Here is a 14,902-nt window from a genome sequence, read left to right as displayed (position 1 = left end):
GATATGCTGATAGAGTTGGAGGAAGCAGGGTATGAGGGGGTGGGGGTGTAGAGTATAAACACCAACATCGACCAGTTGGGCCCAATGGACAGTTTCTGTGCCCTCCGTTCTATGCACAGAAAAATAACTTATGATGTCTTTTGTTGCCCAAATTAGAACTCGTCAGGAAGTGAGTAGAACTCAAAATGCCAATAAGTCTTCCCTGGCCCAGGAAAGTGAGAGACTGCAATCACACTGGTCCCCACCCAGGGCTAATTCCACCTCTCCTTCAGAAGCAAAGCTGACTGATAAAGGGGATGAGTCTGGTAAGTAACAATGGCATTTAAACCCTTATGGGTGGTACTGATGGGAGAGGTCATGAGTTGCAATCAGTATCCAAATCTGAATCCCCGTGAGCTTCTCACCGTGGGTAAGGATGGGGTTTCCTGCATAAGAGAAATGGAAAATATGGACCAGAAATTAATCAATCCTCGTGTTAATCTCTAATACTTCAATTCTTTTAGCTGTGCCATTGTTAGTAATGACCATTTCTCAGGCAGCACGGTAGCCTTGTGGATAGCACAATTGCTTCACAGCTCCAGGGTCCCAGGTTCGATTCTGGCTTGGGTCACTGTCTGTGTGGAGTCTGCACATCCTCCCCGTGTGTACGTGGGTTTCCTCCGGGTGCTCCGGTTTCCTCCCACAGTCCAAAGATGTGCAGGTTAGGTGGATTGGCCATGATAAATTGCCCTTAGTGTCCAAAATTGCCCTTAGTGTTGGGTGGGGTTACTGGGTTATTGGGATAGGGTGGAGGTGTTGACCTTGGGTCGGGTGCTCTTTCCAAGAGCCGGTGCAGACTCGATGGGCCGAATGGCCTCCTTCTGCACTGTAAATTCTATGATATCTAACCCAAAGATGTGCAGGCTAGGTAGATTGGCCACACTAAATTGCCCCTTAATTAGAAAAAATTAATTGGGTACTCTAAAAAAAATTTTTAAAAGTGACCATTTCTCTCTCCCCCCCCCCCGCTCCCTCCCTCCCTCCCACACCACCACCATATTGGATTCCAAGGACTTTAATTCATAGAACATAGAATACATAGAACAGTACAGCACAGAACAGGCCCTTCGGCCCTCGATGTTGTGCCGAGCATTTGCGAGTCACATTTGAACAGAGTTGTCAGCTGATGAACTGGGAATGTTGAAGGCTGGCGTTACCTCTCTGTCCATGCGCTGTGACACGATTTCTGAATTTTGTTCCTTGTTTTGTTTCTCTCAGATTTCTTGCCTGGCAGAAGAAGGCGGCAGCCAATCGCAGGCAACTACCTGGACATGAGGAACGGTTCCTCAATCGCAGGGCAATCCCATTGGAATAATAGACAGTCGCCCAATCCACAGAGACAGTGGTCAGGTAGGTGACTGAACCCTGGAAAACCCGTCTTCTTTCAGGGAAATTCTGTTTCGAGTTTGAAGGTGTGAATTAATTTTTCAACAGCAGGGTGACTATCATGTGAACAGAGTGCACACTGGGTAGTGCTGTCAAAACGAAGACACCCACCCTTTCCTCACCTCCTCCCAGTGTCCCAGCCTTCACCTTTTTTACTCTTTTCAGTACTTCAATTAAACAAATTAACTAATTAATAAATTGACAGCTCCTTAAAGGGCCACTTACAAAAACAAGGGGCAGGATTGAATGGCCACGCTGTGCCCGTTAAACATCCTTAAAGCAGTGTGCAGCAGTGCTGCATGGCCGTTAGAAGCCAGGGAACACCAGCTTTACCCAGCTTGCAACACCTCGCCAGATCTATCCCTTTTTTGCAGATTTGCATAATAGACCGAGGCAGCTAGTCTCGTCTAGCTACCCGAGGAGTTGGGATCCATTGCTTTCACCTCAGAAACCTGGGTGAGCGTCTTTCAGTATTGGGGACCAGACGGATTAGCACTCGGGGTCTCCCAGAGGGTCGGAGTTCCCCAGCTACATGCCCTTTGGGCAGGGTGGCTCCATGGGACTGCTGGTGCCACCTGGGCAGTACCACCTGGGTGCCAACCTGGCGCTGCAAGGTGGCCCAGTGGAACTGGCAGGAGCCCTGCCATGGTACCAGGTTGGCAGTGCCAAGCTGACATTTTTTGCTTGGTGGTGATTGGGTCAGGGTGCCCTGCAGAGGTGTTGGGAGGCCCCAGGGATCCCCTCATAGTGAGTTGAAGCTTGGGGGGGTTCCATCTGGGGCTCCAGAGATTGGGAGACCATTTATACATGGCGTCCTGATCTCTCACTGCACTGAGTTCCAGCGAGCGGAGCTCCTCTGTACCGAAAATGGGGCTGTGTGCCGCCTTGGCTGTGCGTTCCCCACTGAGGTCCCCTATCTAACCCCAGTGTCATTTGATAGCGTTGTGTATCTCGGCGCTGTGAGTGCCGGGAAACACGTGGCTAAATGCGCTCGCTACAGGACTTTGTTCCCATTTTGTTCAATCGCGTGCAAAGACTTTAAAAAAAAACTTAACTTGTTGAATTAAAATTTTGCTTGCAGAGCTGTCAAAACACTTACCCTGCAGTGCCCACCAGTCACAGAAAGCCTCAATCATACTGATGGATACCACATGCACCCTCTCCAGGATCCCCTTTGTATAAGTCTTCAAATACCATCACCTGTTTCCTTTAACAATATAATTGACATGAACAAACCTTCACAATGTAATTGATAAGCCATTGACATATTTTACCCATCTCTCCTTTGAAAATGTGGGAGTCTCGGATTTTTAGTGTTACCGTAACCAAGCCCTGGACCTAGCCTTAATATCAATGCAAGGTCACACTTTGGGAGGGGCCATTAGGTATAGTGATCATGAGCAGAGTTAAAATAGCACAGCAGTTAGCCCTGTTGCTTCACAGCGCCAGGGTCCCGGGTTCGATTCCCGGCTTGGTTCACTGTCTGTGCAGAGTCTGCACGTTCTCCCCGTGACTGCGTGGGTTTCCTCCGGGTGCTCCGGTTTCCTCCCACAAGTCCCGAAAGACGTGCTTGTTAGGTGAACTGGACATTCTGAATTCTCCCTCCGTGTACCCGAACAGACGCCGGAATGTGGCGACTAGGGGCTTTTCACAGTAACTTCATGGCAGTGTTAATGTAAGCCTACTTGTGACACTAAGAAAGATTATTATTGAAAGCCCTCTCCAACGCAGACAGGCCGACATACTGTCTGAGCTCATAAAGTTTTCCACGGTGCTATTTTTGAAGGCGAGCAGAGGGAGCTATCCCTCTGGTCTAGATTTAACCCTCATCCAAATACGTTACAAACAGATTATCTGGTCATTTATTGGGCTGCTGTGTGTGGGATCTTGCTCTGCATAAATTGGCTGCTGCGTTTTCTACATGACAACAATACAAAAATATGCAATGGGTGTAAAGCATTTTGAGAAATCCTGGGTTGTGCAAACCCTGTATAAATGCAAGTCAATTTTTTTCTCAAATATTACTTTGCTAAATGTTATTTTAATTTAATTTTTAAATGATTTTTATGATTTTACAGATGTTGCTGAAGAAGGCTATATTGATGTGAACCCAGAGTTTCCCAGGAGCTCTGGCCTCTCCTCAACTCTGAGTGAAAAGGTAAGAATTTATGGAAGTTCTCAGAGGGGGGTTTACAATGAAACACTCTGTGCCCAGGCACAGGGCCCTGCCTAATGGGAGGTCCCGTAGCAGACCGGTGCACTAGGCAACCAATCGGAGGCTGATTACTCTGCACCTGCTGATAGGCTCAACAAACAATACAAGTCAGCCAATCAGCAGCAAATGCAGAGCGAAATCAGTCTCTGATTGGTGAGCCTGAGAGAACGGGAAAGCTGGAACGAAGAGTGAGGCAGGCTGGTTTGAAGTCCCCAGGTGAATAAGCGAGGTGAATAAGATTGTTAGAATGGGAGGGTCTGAGGGGTGGACAGGCGAGTGTGAGGGAGTGTGGGGGTGGACAGTGTGTTGGGTTGCAAACTTGCAGGGGGGAGAGTGTGGGAAGGCCGGGTTGCATTATGGAAGGAGTGTTTGTGATGGGGGTGGGAGTCCACGTGGAGGGAGGATTTGTAATGGGGTTGGGGTCCATGGGGAGGGAGAGTTTGTGATGGGGTTGGGGTCCATGGGGAGGGAGAGTTTGTGATGGGGTTGGGGTCCATGGGGAGGGAGAGTTTGTGATGGGGTTGGGGTCCATGGGGAGGGAGAGTTTGTGATGGGGTTGGGGTCCATGGGGAGGGAGAGTTTGTGATGGGGTTGGGGTCCATGGGGAGGGAGAGTTTGTGATGGGGTTGGGGTCCATGGGGAGGGGGAGTTTGTGATGGGGTTGGAGTCCACGGGGAGGGAGGATTTGTGATGGGGTTGGCCGGGGTCCATGGGGAGGGAGAGTTTGTGATGGGGTTGGGGTCCATTGGGAAGGAAGATTGTTAATGGGGATGGGGTTCACCGGGGGGATGGGGGGGGGGGGGGAGTGTTTCTGAGGGGAATGGGTCGGAGGAGAGCAGAGTGAGTCTTGTTTGAAATCCATGATCAGAATCACAGCTTCATAGTCAAAAGATGAATCCGAGTTTGAACCGGATAAAAACGTGGGATTGACGCCTGCTCTATCAGACATTTTATCCGCTGCATAAAATCAGGATCAGTTTCTTTAGCAACATGAAGCAACACCATCAATGAAAAACTCAGAAACGTGAAGGTGGGGCAAGAGGACGCAGTTCGGCAATAAGACAGTTTGTCATTTTACTTTAAAAGGTTTGAAATATTGAACAGTTCACAACCTGCACATTCATCCTCGTCTAAAAGTATTGCTGAATTATCTGGTGACTTAGACTTGTCAATTTCCAGAGGTGTCCCATCGCCTGAAAAAGTTGAACAAGAAGTGGACTCTGAAATGACAACGGAACTATTGATATTGCTGATTCTTTTGTTGAAGCGAGGGAGGAAATCTACCCTGAAGACATTGCCTTATGCCAAAATCTGTTCCACAGGATATGATAGACTATTTCGTACTAAATAAACCAGAAAACATCGGTAATGTGGAAAATTTGAGAAAAGAGTTTGAGGTTGGAGGTCGATTGCAGGTTAGAGGTTTTCATAAGTCCCATTTTCTGAACATGAAGAGAAATGCGATGATGGAAATTAGAAATTTGTTGATTCTTCTCGGAAATATCTAAGGCACTTTACTGATATGTTTGCAAATTTATTCCCTAACATCACTAAAGGGAAACAATCATTCTAACTGGAGAGAAGAGATATTGCTGATCTGGAAACTTCCAAAGCTATATGTACGTTTGTTCAAAGATGTAAATTATCTCTGTGACAGCGTGGCTCCTTAAAGGGGTGACTGCTGGTGGGCCATGTGACACCCACCCCCCCCCGGGACCAATCGTGTGGGAGCCTGAGAACCATGGCCAATTGGAAGAGAGCGCAGGACCCGGGCAGCCGGGGTCTGGTTAGTGTGGACCCAGGAAATCGAGGAATAAAGACTTGTATTGTACAGCTTGGTAACAGTAAATAGTTTAACCTCATTGCTAGTCTCCTAAAACAATTGGTGATTTAAGCAGGTCCACGTTGATACCCTCTCGCTGTGAAAATCTGCGTTATCGGCTCAATTTGAAAAGGATTGTTCTTACTGGAGGAAATTGCTGAGATGTGCTGTTACCACAGTCAAACTGTTGCCTTCTTTGGGGCGACCGCTAAGAGGACATGATGAGACATCGGTGTGAAGTTGAAGAGGGAACCTTTTAGCCTGCCTTGGATATGTCAGTGAATTTGATGAGCTATTCGAAAGCGCATTTGAAAAGTTATCAATATTGTGGCTCAGGGAAGACCAACTTTTTAACGCACAGAACCCACGATGACTTGATCACTATAATGGCACAGCAGCTCAGAAACCAATTCACTAATGAAGTAAAAGATGCCAAATACTATTCCATAATAGTTGACTCAACACCAGATGTGATTAGCATTAATCTTAAGATATGTAGCCAGCGATGGTGAAGTGATAGAATGATTCCTTTCAGTCCGGCTACAATCCCACGCTTCTGAGGGTCTGGAGATAACTTTTTTGAAATCATTGCGAATTTAGATTTGGACATCAAAAACTGGTGTGAACAGAGCACCCATAATGCTACAACAATGGCAGGAACATATTCGGGTCTACAAGCAAGACTGAACAATGCAAGCCACTGCGCATTATTCCATGTTCCAGTCACTCCTTGAATTTAATCTGCAATGCTGAAGCTGAATTCTGTGAGGCAGCTGTACATTTTTCTGACTTTGTTCAAAATGTGTATGCCTTTTTTCTGGTTTCCACACATCGGTGGAATATGTTGCAATCCCACTTGGAGCAAGCAAATAGAAAACACAATCAAAAGAATTTGTCTGTTCATGTAGATGCTGTTTTGCCTTTGAAAATAAACTTTGCTGATATAAAGGAAACCTCATTGGACATGGCCACTAGATATAGCGGCTAAAAATTGTGCAACATTCAATAAAGTTCTATCAACATTTTGTAGTGATTTGCTGACGGCATTAATTCTATGAAGTAAACAGTTCCACAAAATAGTAAAAACAGCAATAAAGGTTTTGTCATGGAATGTCTATAGTTTGGAGAAAGCAGAGGCGCTAACTTAACAACAATACAGGTTTCTCTGATGATGAGAATCGTACCAGACGCATGAAGTTATTTTTCGATGAAACTAGAGACCATGAAATCACTTTAAAATGGAAAGAGAAGATCATCGTCAAGACTGTCAATGTTATTTGTGACATAATAAAGGTAAAATTGCAAAGTGGAAGTGAATCTCTGAAGAAAACAGTTGCTTTACTTTGCATCCTTTTGTGACAGATGTTTGGATGAGAATGCTAAGAGTCACTGCAGTAAGAAATTAAGTGAATTGTACCGGGAGGCTGTTGACACCGATTGTTTTGAATATGAAGTGAAACAATTCATTAATTTCAGCGTTAATGGTGAAGTCTGTGCTTAGAGATCACAGCGACTTGTACATACTGGTATGTGATGGTTTGCAGGCAGCCTTTCCAAACGTGGAAACCATTCTGATATTTTTACCAATACTTTCACAAGTGCTTCTGGTGACTTCTTTTTCTGTTTTGTGAAGAGTTAAAAATGATCTGCCAAATCTCCAGTTTGCACATTCTCCCCATGTTTGCGTGGGCTTCACCCCCCACAACCCAAAGATGTGCAGGGTGGGTGGATTAGACACGCTAAATTGCCCCTTAATTGGAAAAAATGAATTGGGTACTCTCAATTGTTTTTTTTAATTATTTGCCAAGTTCGATGAGTCCGGAACATTTGACAAGTTCAGCAACATTAACAACTGAAAGTGCGTCTTTATAATATTTTACCTATGATGGTGCAATTGATGATTTTGTAAAGAAAAAGTGCAGAAAAAAAGCTATCTAAATTGCCATGCCAACAAGGATGAAGCAAGAAAATCTTTTAAAATCTGTCCCGCTTCCAAATTTACTTGCTTAAATCCTGTTTTTCAAAATGGACCATTGCTGCTGTGACATAATGGCTGCAGCTGGTCACATACTGATAGTTCTTTTTAAAAAAATAATTTTTATTGAAAAATTTTGAATTTATACAACAATAACGCACCATAGTAAAATACCAAAAATAACAATAATATTAACAATCATAAACATTCGCCCCACCCCCATGCACAACACAGCATTTTAACAACAATGCAAATTAACACAATATAAAGTTACAGAATAGAAACTACAATAAGGAACACCCCCCCCCCCCCCCCCCCCCCCCCCGGGTTGCTGCTGCTATTGACCAATATACCTATCTTTGCGCCAGGAAGTCCAGAAAAGGCTGCCATCGTTTATAGAACCCTTGTATTGATCCTCTCAGGGCAAATTTGACCCTTTCCAGTTTTATAAATCCCGCCATGTCACTGATCCAGGTCTCCACACTTGGGGGCCTCGCATCCTTCCACTGTAGCAGAATCCTTCGTCGGGCTACTAGGGACACAAAGGCCAGGACACCAGCCTCTTTCGTCTCCTGCACTCCCGGCTCTACCGCAACTCCAAAAATCGCGAGTCCCCACCCTGGTTTAACCCTGGATCCAACCACCCTGGACACCGTCCCCGCCACCCCCTTCCAGAATTCTTCCAGTGCTGGGCATGCCCAGAACATATGGGAGTGGTTCGCTGAACTCCCCGAACATCTGGTGCACCTATCCTCACTACTCATCCTAGTCCCGGACATGTGGGCCCGGTGCAGCACCTTAAATAGGATGAGACTAAGCCTCGCACATGAGGAGGAAGAGTTGACTCTCTCCAAGGCATCCGCCCAAGTCCCGTCCTCTATCTGCTCCCCGAGTTCCTCCTCCCATTTAGCCTTCAGCTCCTCCTTCAGTCGCCTAGCAAACGCCTTTACCTGCAAGTATCTGAACATGTTCCCTTGGGGAAGGCTAAATTTATCTTCCAGTTCCCCCAGGCCCGCAAACCTCCCGCCAATAAACAGGTCCCTCAATTTGCTGATGCCCACCCTTTATACTGATAGTTCTAACCACCATCGCTCTCAAGCCCGGACTTCAGAAAGTCTCTCGGACAATGAACGGAATCCTGCCAGACAAAGCCATTGATACTGGACGCGGACTGACTGGACACTCCACTCACGTGAATTTACTCAGGTGGGGAACTTCAGCGTCCGCCACCAAGAATGGTTCCGCGACACCCACATTCTGTGAAAGAATTAAAAAGAAATGTTGAAAGAAAAACACGCATTCAATGCACAAATGTAGAGAAAATGGGTGTTAAGCGTCAGCAGATCCCTTTCCCTCCAATTTATTTTACCCCCACCCCGGGTTTTGCATCATTGGCTCTGCTTTCGCTCACTATCATTTCCTCTCAATCTGTCTACCTCTCTCTCACCTTCTTTACCACATACTTTACATCTTAATGAAGGAGAAGGTGGAGTTAGTCATGTCTTCTTGGATACCACTCACTTCTTGAGTCAGGGTATTGTGGATTCAAATCCAATTTCTCGAGACTTGAAAAAGTCTCGGCTGAAACTTCAGTACAATACCTCGGGACTGCAACATTGCCAGGGTGGTGCCTCTTTTGAAACAGTGGCCCCTTCTGTCCTCTTCGATGGCCGTAAATGACCCCATGGCATTATTTTGAGAAAGAATAGATGAGTTATCCTGGTCAATATTGATCTTGTGTGTTATGGGCCAGGGTTTAGAGAACCCCAAAGTGTATCATGAAGTTCCCCTGACCCACAACTTTTACTAGATTGTGGTATGGGGAGCACACGGCCCACTCTACATGTCTGGTGCAGCAGACATCTAACAGTATTTTTTAAAGCAAAACAATGTTTATTCTATGAACTCAGTTAATCTTTTTAAAACATACAGTGAACATCTTAGTAACCATCAATTCAAATACAATCCCCAAAGAATACAATATTCTAAGCAATACTTAAACTTTCCTTTTAACATCCATAAGACAACAAAAACCTTTTAACCAAAGCACATCAGGGTTAAATTCTCTACTGAGTGCAGTTATCACTCTGAATTCACCAAATGATCTAGAGATAGTCTTTAGATGGCAGAGAGATCGAAATTACACCTTATTTGGCTGGCTTCAGCTCCAACACTAAAACAAACCCAAAAAACACAGACACACCCAAGCTTTTCTCAAAGCGAAAATAAAAGCTGACAGCTCTACCCACACTCTGACACCACTGCAGTAAACACGCATTTCTTAAAGACCCTTTTTCTTAAATGTCCTCTCACATGACACTTGTTACAAAAAAAAACATTACCAAAACAAACAGATAATTCAGTCATCATCACCTTGCTCTTTGTGGGAACTTTCTGTGTGCAAATTGACAGCTGTGTTGCGACATTAGAACAATGACTATACTTCAAAAGTATTTCCTTGACTGTGCAGTGCTTTGAGACGCCTAGTGGTTTTGAAAGGTGCTATATAAATGCAAGTCTTTCATTAAGACCTCACTCGATCAAACATTTAATGCCTCCTTTTGTGGCTTGGTGTTACATGCTTCCATGAACTAGCAGGGGCTGATTTTTATTCCGTTAAAGGTGCTAAATAAATGTAAGTTGCAGTTTGTTTTAAATACATTTAGTTGAAAGATACTGAGGGTAATAATTTTTCTTCTCAGCCCTTGGCCAGCTCCAGACTATCGAGCAGCACCTGGAACTCCCCCTCGAACGAGGACCCTGTGAACCAGAGACTGGCCGAGCTGATGAAGCAACTGCAAGAGGAGACTGAACAGTTAAGGTGAGGGTGGGGTTTGCCCGGTTTGTCACTCTTGTCACCATCTCCCATTTCCTTTTCACAATTTGCAATCCGAGTTGTCTCGGGGTCAGGAGGCCAAGATTCCAGATTGAGCAGGAGAAGCGAGAAGGCCACGATTGGGTGGTTTGTGGAATGTGGCAGGTGGCAAGACTTGAGAGATGGACGAGTACCGTGGTTTTGAGGTCCTGGGGGAAAAGGTGAAATAAGACTCCTCGTGTCCTGACTGTGGCTGAAACTCTGCCGGCAGTATAGAGGTGACAATATTAATAAAGGTCACATCGAGGCTCATCCAGTCAGGAAAAGGATACCACAATCTCCAGATCTACCACTGCCAGATTCCGAGGTTCTTGATTCCATAGGGCAGCACGGTGGTGCAGTGGGTTAGCCCTGCTGCCTCACGGCGCCCAGGTCCCAGGTTCGATCCCGGCTCTGGGTCATTGTCCGTGTGGAGTTTGCACATTTTCCCTGTGTTTGCGTGGGTTTTTCCCCCACAACACAAAAAAGATGGGCAGGGTAGGTGGATTGGCCACGCTAAATATGCCCCTTAATTAGAAAAAAATGAATTGGGTGCTCTAAATTTATAAAGAAAAGATAAAGAGAAGGTCTTGTTTCCATGACTCTACCCCCAAATCCATTCCGTACGTTGGTCACTCAAGAAGCTCCTGGCTCCAGTTGTAATCTGGTTTTACGGCAGTTTGACCCAACGTTCCCCCAATCCTTGCATTACTGATTGAAGTATTAATCTGTCTTTACATTTTACTTTCAGTCAGCTCCTATAAAGCCTGAAAAGCTCAATATAAAGCTTAAACACTGTGGCTCCAAGAAATCTGAATTCAAACAAACTGCTAGAAAAACGCAACATGTCTGGCAGCTTCCATGGAGAAAGTGTTAACGTTTCAAATTGAATGACCTCTTCAGGACACAGAGCTGCCAGAGTCTTTCCAGCATTTTCTGTTTTTAGCTCCGACAAAGCCCAAATTCCCCTCGTCTTTTCTGAGAAGGTAGTCCACAGTTGCCCAAGGTCAGCCTGGTGAAGTCTCTCTCCAGCACCTCCTGCATCTGACTGTGATCGTGTGCCGAGGTTGGGGGTGGGGCGTGGTGCTGGTGGTCAGGGAGGGAGGATGCGGACAGCCACTAGAACTCTACCAGAAGAGATGAGAATTTTCAGCCTGAGTGTGGTACCAATGAAGAACAATCTGTCTGGTGTCTATTGACCCTTCCTACCTTCCCTTTCACCCCCAGCTCCCGCTGCAGGGCACACAGTTCCCTGAGAGAAGACTCATCGGTGGAGTTGAAGAGATCCTTCACAATCAACCAAGACACTGAGACGAGCAACTATCTGAGGTGCCACACAAGGAGGAGAGAAAGTGTGGAGACTTTGTTGGATGGCCGAGGTACAGGTTATGTTCGAGCAGCCTGGAGCTTGTTTCTCCCTCACAATGTCCTGTGCACCCATTTCCCTGATTGGTCAGGTGCAATAGGGAAGGCAGCCATTTATTCCAGGCCCTTGCAGCTGTTGGGTGAGATTAAATGACTCATCAGCCTTTTTTCCCTCTATCTCTCCCCTGATAAAACCCAAAGTCACTCTTCACGAGGCCGGGTTAACTCTGGAAGTCGAAGGTCATGAACCTGTGTCATTGATGGAGTATTGGTTGATCATATGCAGTTCTACAGAACTGCAGCACGTTAGCACAGTGGTTAGCACAGTTAGCACGTGCGGAGTCTGCACGTTCTCTTCGTGTGTGCGTGGGTTTCCTCCGGCTGCTCTGGTTTCCTCCCCGTCCAAAGATGTGCAGGTTAGGTGGATTGGCTGTGATAAATAGCCCTTAGTTTCCAAAAAGGGGAGGTGGGGTTATATGACATAGACATATTCAAGTGGCCAATCCACCTGCCCAGCACATCTTTGGATTGTGGGGGTGAGACCCACGCAGACACGGGGAGAATGTGCAAACTCCGCATGGACAGTGACCCGGGGCCGGGATCGAACCAGGGTCCTCAGCACTGGGAAGCAGCAGTGCTAACCACTGCGCCACAGTGCCATCCTAACTATACTGTTAAATACTGCATTTGTTCTGTGCTATTATGGATTATACAATGCTCACATATCATTTTAGCATTTTTGCACAAAGAGTTAAAAAATCCTTCTATATTTGGTGCAATTATCAAATCACCTGAAAGTTGGGCAGGAACCTTTTGGGGATGCTTGCCCTTAGGCTCCAGGGAAACCCAGTCAAAAAATATTGGGCGAAATGGTTCCGTTTTCTTTGAATTACACATGAATAATCCACCCCATCACTTGTAATGGTCAATGAGTGTAATCCTTAGCAACTGCTGCCTCCTTTCAATGAAGCACCAATGAAGTACACTCATGTAAATCTCCCTCCCAAGAGTCACCCACTCTGAAAGTTTTCTTTTGATTCATTCATGGGGTTTGCTTTATCCTAGATGGTGTTGAGCTTCTTGAGTGCTGTTGGAGCTGCACTCATCCAGGCAAGTGGAGAGTTTTCCATCACAGTCCTGACTTTTGCCTTGATGGCTTTGGGGGGAGTCAAGAGATGTGTAACACCTAGCCTCTGACCTGCACATGTAACCACAGTATTTTATATGGCTGGTCGAGTTCAGTTTCTGGTCAAAGTTCCTACAATGCAGAAGGTCATTCAGCCCATCGAGCCTGCACCAACCCGCTGCAAGAGCACCCTACCCAGGCTCACTCCCCCACCCTATTTCTATAACCCCACCTAACCTTTGGACACCAAGGAGCAATTTTAGCATAGCCAATCCACCTAACCTGAACATCTTTGGACCCAGCATATTGATAATGGGGGATTCAGTGATGGTGATGCCATTGAATGTCAATTAGCGATGGTTAGATTCTCCCCTGCTGGAGGTGGTCTTTGCCTGGCACTGATGTGATGAGAATTCTACTTGCCACTTATCAGCCTGAGCCTGAATATAATCCAGGTCTTGCTGTATGTGGACATGGACTGCTTTCTTGGTGCAAACTAGTTAGGTTCTGAGTAACATGGATCAAAGCCATTTCTAGATAAGTAAAAAATCCCGATGGGAAGTTGTGTCGGTATTAGATTCACTCAACCCATTCTTTTCACCTGTAGAATCGGTTTTGGGAAGGACTTACACTTCACTCAATGGCGGAACGCTGGTGAAGGATATATTAGTGGAACAATCCGTTTGGTCCCTATTGCCTTCTGAGAGTCATTGGAGACAGACAATGGAAAGTAATATGAAGTTGCAGTCGGGGGAGAACGTTGTACAGAGCCCAACAAACGATCCTTTTAGAAAGGTAATTCCTGCAGGAAAAGAACTAAATCATCTCCTCTTTCAAAACTGTCAAGTTTGAGTGCCTTGGGACATTTTACTACCTCGCGGGGGCTATATAAATTTAAGTTGTTGTTGTCCAATTAAAGGTACTACCGCCATCTTCAGGAAAAAGAACGAATTTCAGGATTATGAAACAAAATACTGCAGATGCTGGAGACCTGAAATAAAGATTAAGTGCTGGAATAACCCAAGCAGGTCTGGTAGCAACTGTGGAGAGAGAATCAGAGTTAATGTTTTGAGTCCAATACGACTCCTCTTCAGAACTGAAGTGAGGTGGAAATGTGATGGGGTTTGTGCTATAAAAAGGGGGGAGAGTCGGGTGGAATGAAAGGGCAGGTCTGGCACAGATTAGAGGGCGGGGGAGATAAATACCAAAAGATATCGTAAATCAAAAAGCCAAGGGAATGGTAGTGTATGCGGCAAAGAAGCAAAGCACAGGTGAAGGTGTTTATTGCAGAATTCAGGCCAGGTCTGAAAGTAAAAACAAGACCAGACTGGTTGGTCAGCATGGTAGCACAGTGGTTAGCACAGTTGCTTCACAGCTCCAGAGTCCCAGGTTCAATTCCCGGCTTGGGTTACTGTCTGTGCAGAGTCTGCACGTTCTTCCCGTGTCTGCGTGGGTTTCCTCCGGGTGCTCCGGTTTCCTCCCACAAGTCCCGAACGACGTCCAGTTAGGTAATTTGGACATTCTGATTAATATTATTATTATTATTATTACTTGGCTGAGGACAAAAAAAATTGAAATTGGAAGACGAGTTCACGAAGTTGTCAAACTCAATGTTGAATCCAGAATGTTTCGAAGTGTCTAATTGGAAGATGAGATGCTGTTCCTCCAGCTTGCTTTGGGCCTTATTGCATTTTGAAGCAGGCCAAGGTCAGAAACGTGAGCATGAAACAAGGTGGCAAATTGAAATGCCAAGCGACCAGAGGACGGGGTTGTGGGCTGAAGCGAGGTGCTCTGCAAACTAATAATAATCTTTATTAGTGTCACAAGTAGGCTTACATTAACACCGCAATGAAGTTACTGTGAAAAGCCCCTAGTCGCCGCATTCCGGCGCCTGTTCGGGTACACAGAGGGAGAATTCAGAATGTCGACTCCACCTAACAAGCACGTCTTTCGGGACTTGTGGGAGGAAACCGGAGCACCCGGAGGAAACCCAAGCAGACACGGGGAGAACATGCAGACTCCGCACAGTGACCCAGCCCGGGACATGAACCCTTGCGCTGTGAAACAACAGTGCTAACCACTTTGGTAAATGGTCGCCCAGTCTGCATTCGTCCTCCCAC

The 14,902-nt window shown here is 45.9% G+C and overlaps 1 protein-coding gene across 4 annotated transcripts in view; it reads left to right on the top strand.

Moving 5' to 3' along the window:
* The window catches only part of LOC119955771, a 168,717-nt gene that overhangs the window by 87,496 nt on the left and 66,319 nt on the right, over positions 1 to 14,902 (top strand). For all 4 annotated transcript variants that reach the window (XM_038782303.1, XM_038782306.1, XM_038782305.1 and 1 more), the window contains exons 14-19: positions 157 to 305; positions 1,258 to 1,389; positions 3,504 to 3,583; positions 10,140 to 10,258; positions 11,519 to 11,670; positions 13,390 to 13,577. In XM_038782303.1, coding sequence (XP_038638231.1) covers positions 157 to 305; positions 1,258 to 1,389; positions 3,504 to 3,583; positions 10,140 to 10,258; positions 11,519 to 11,670; positions 13,390 to 13,577 — 820 coding nt within the window. The remainder of the gene's footprint in view (positions 1 to 156; positions 306 to 1,257; positions 1,390 to 3,503; positions 3,584 to 10,139; positions 10,259 to 11,518; positions 11,671 to 13,389; positions 13,578 to 14,902) is intronic.

This window comes from Scyliorhinus canicula, chromosome 21, assembly GCF_902713615.1.
Source record: "Scyliorhinus canicula chromosome 21, sScyCan1.1, whole genome shotgun sequence".
Classification (NCBI taxonomy): Eukaryota; Metazoa; Chordata; class Chondrichthyes; order Carcharhiniformes; family Scyliorhinidae; genus Scyliorhinus; species Scyliorhinus canicula.
This window is presented reverse-complemented; position numbering and strand designations above follow the sequence as displayed.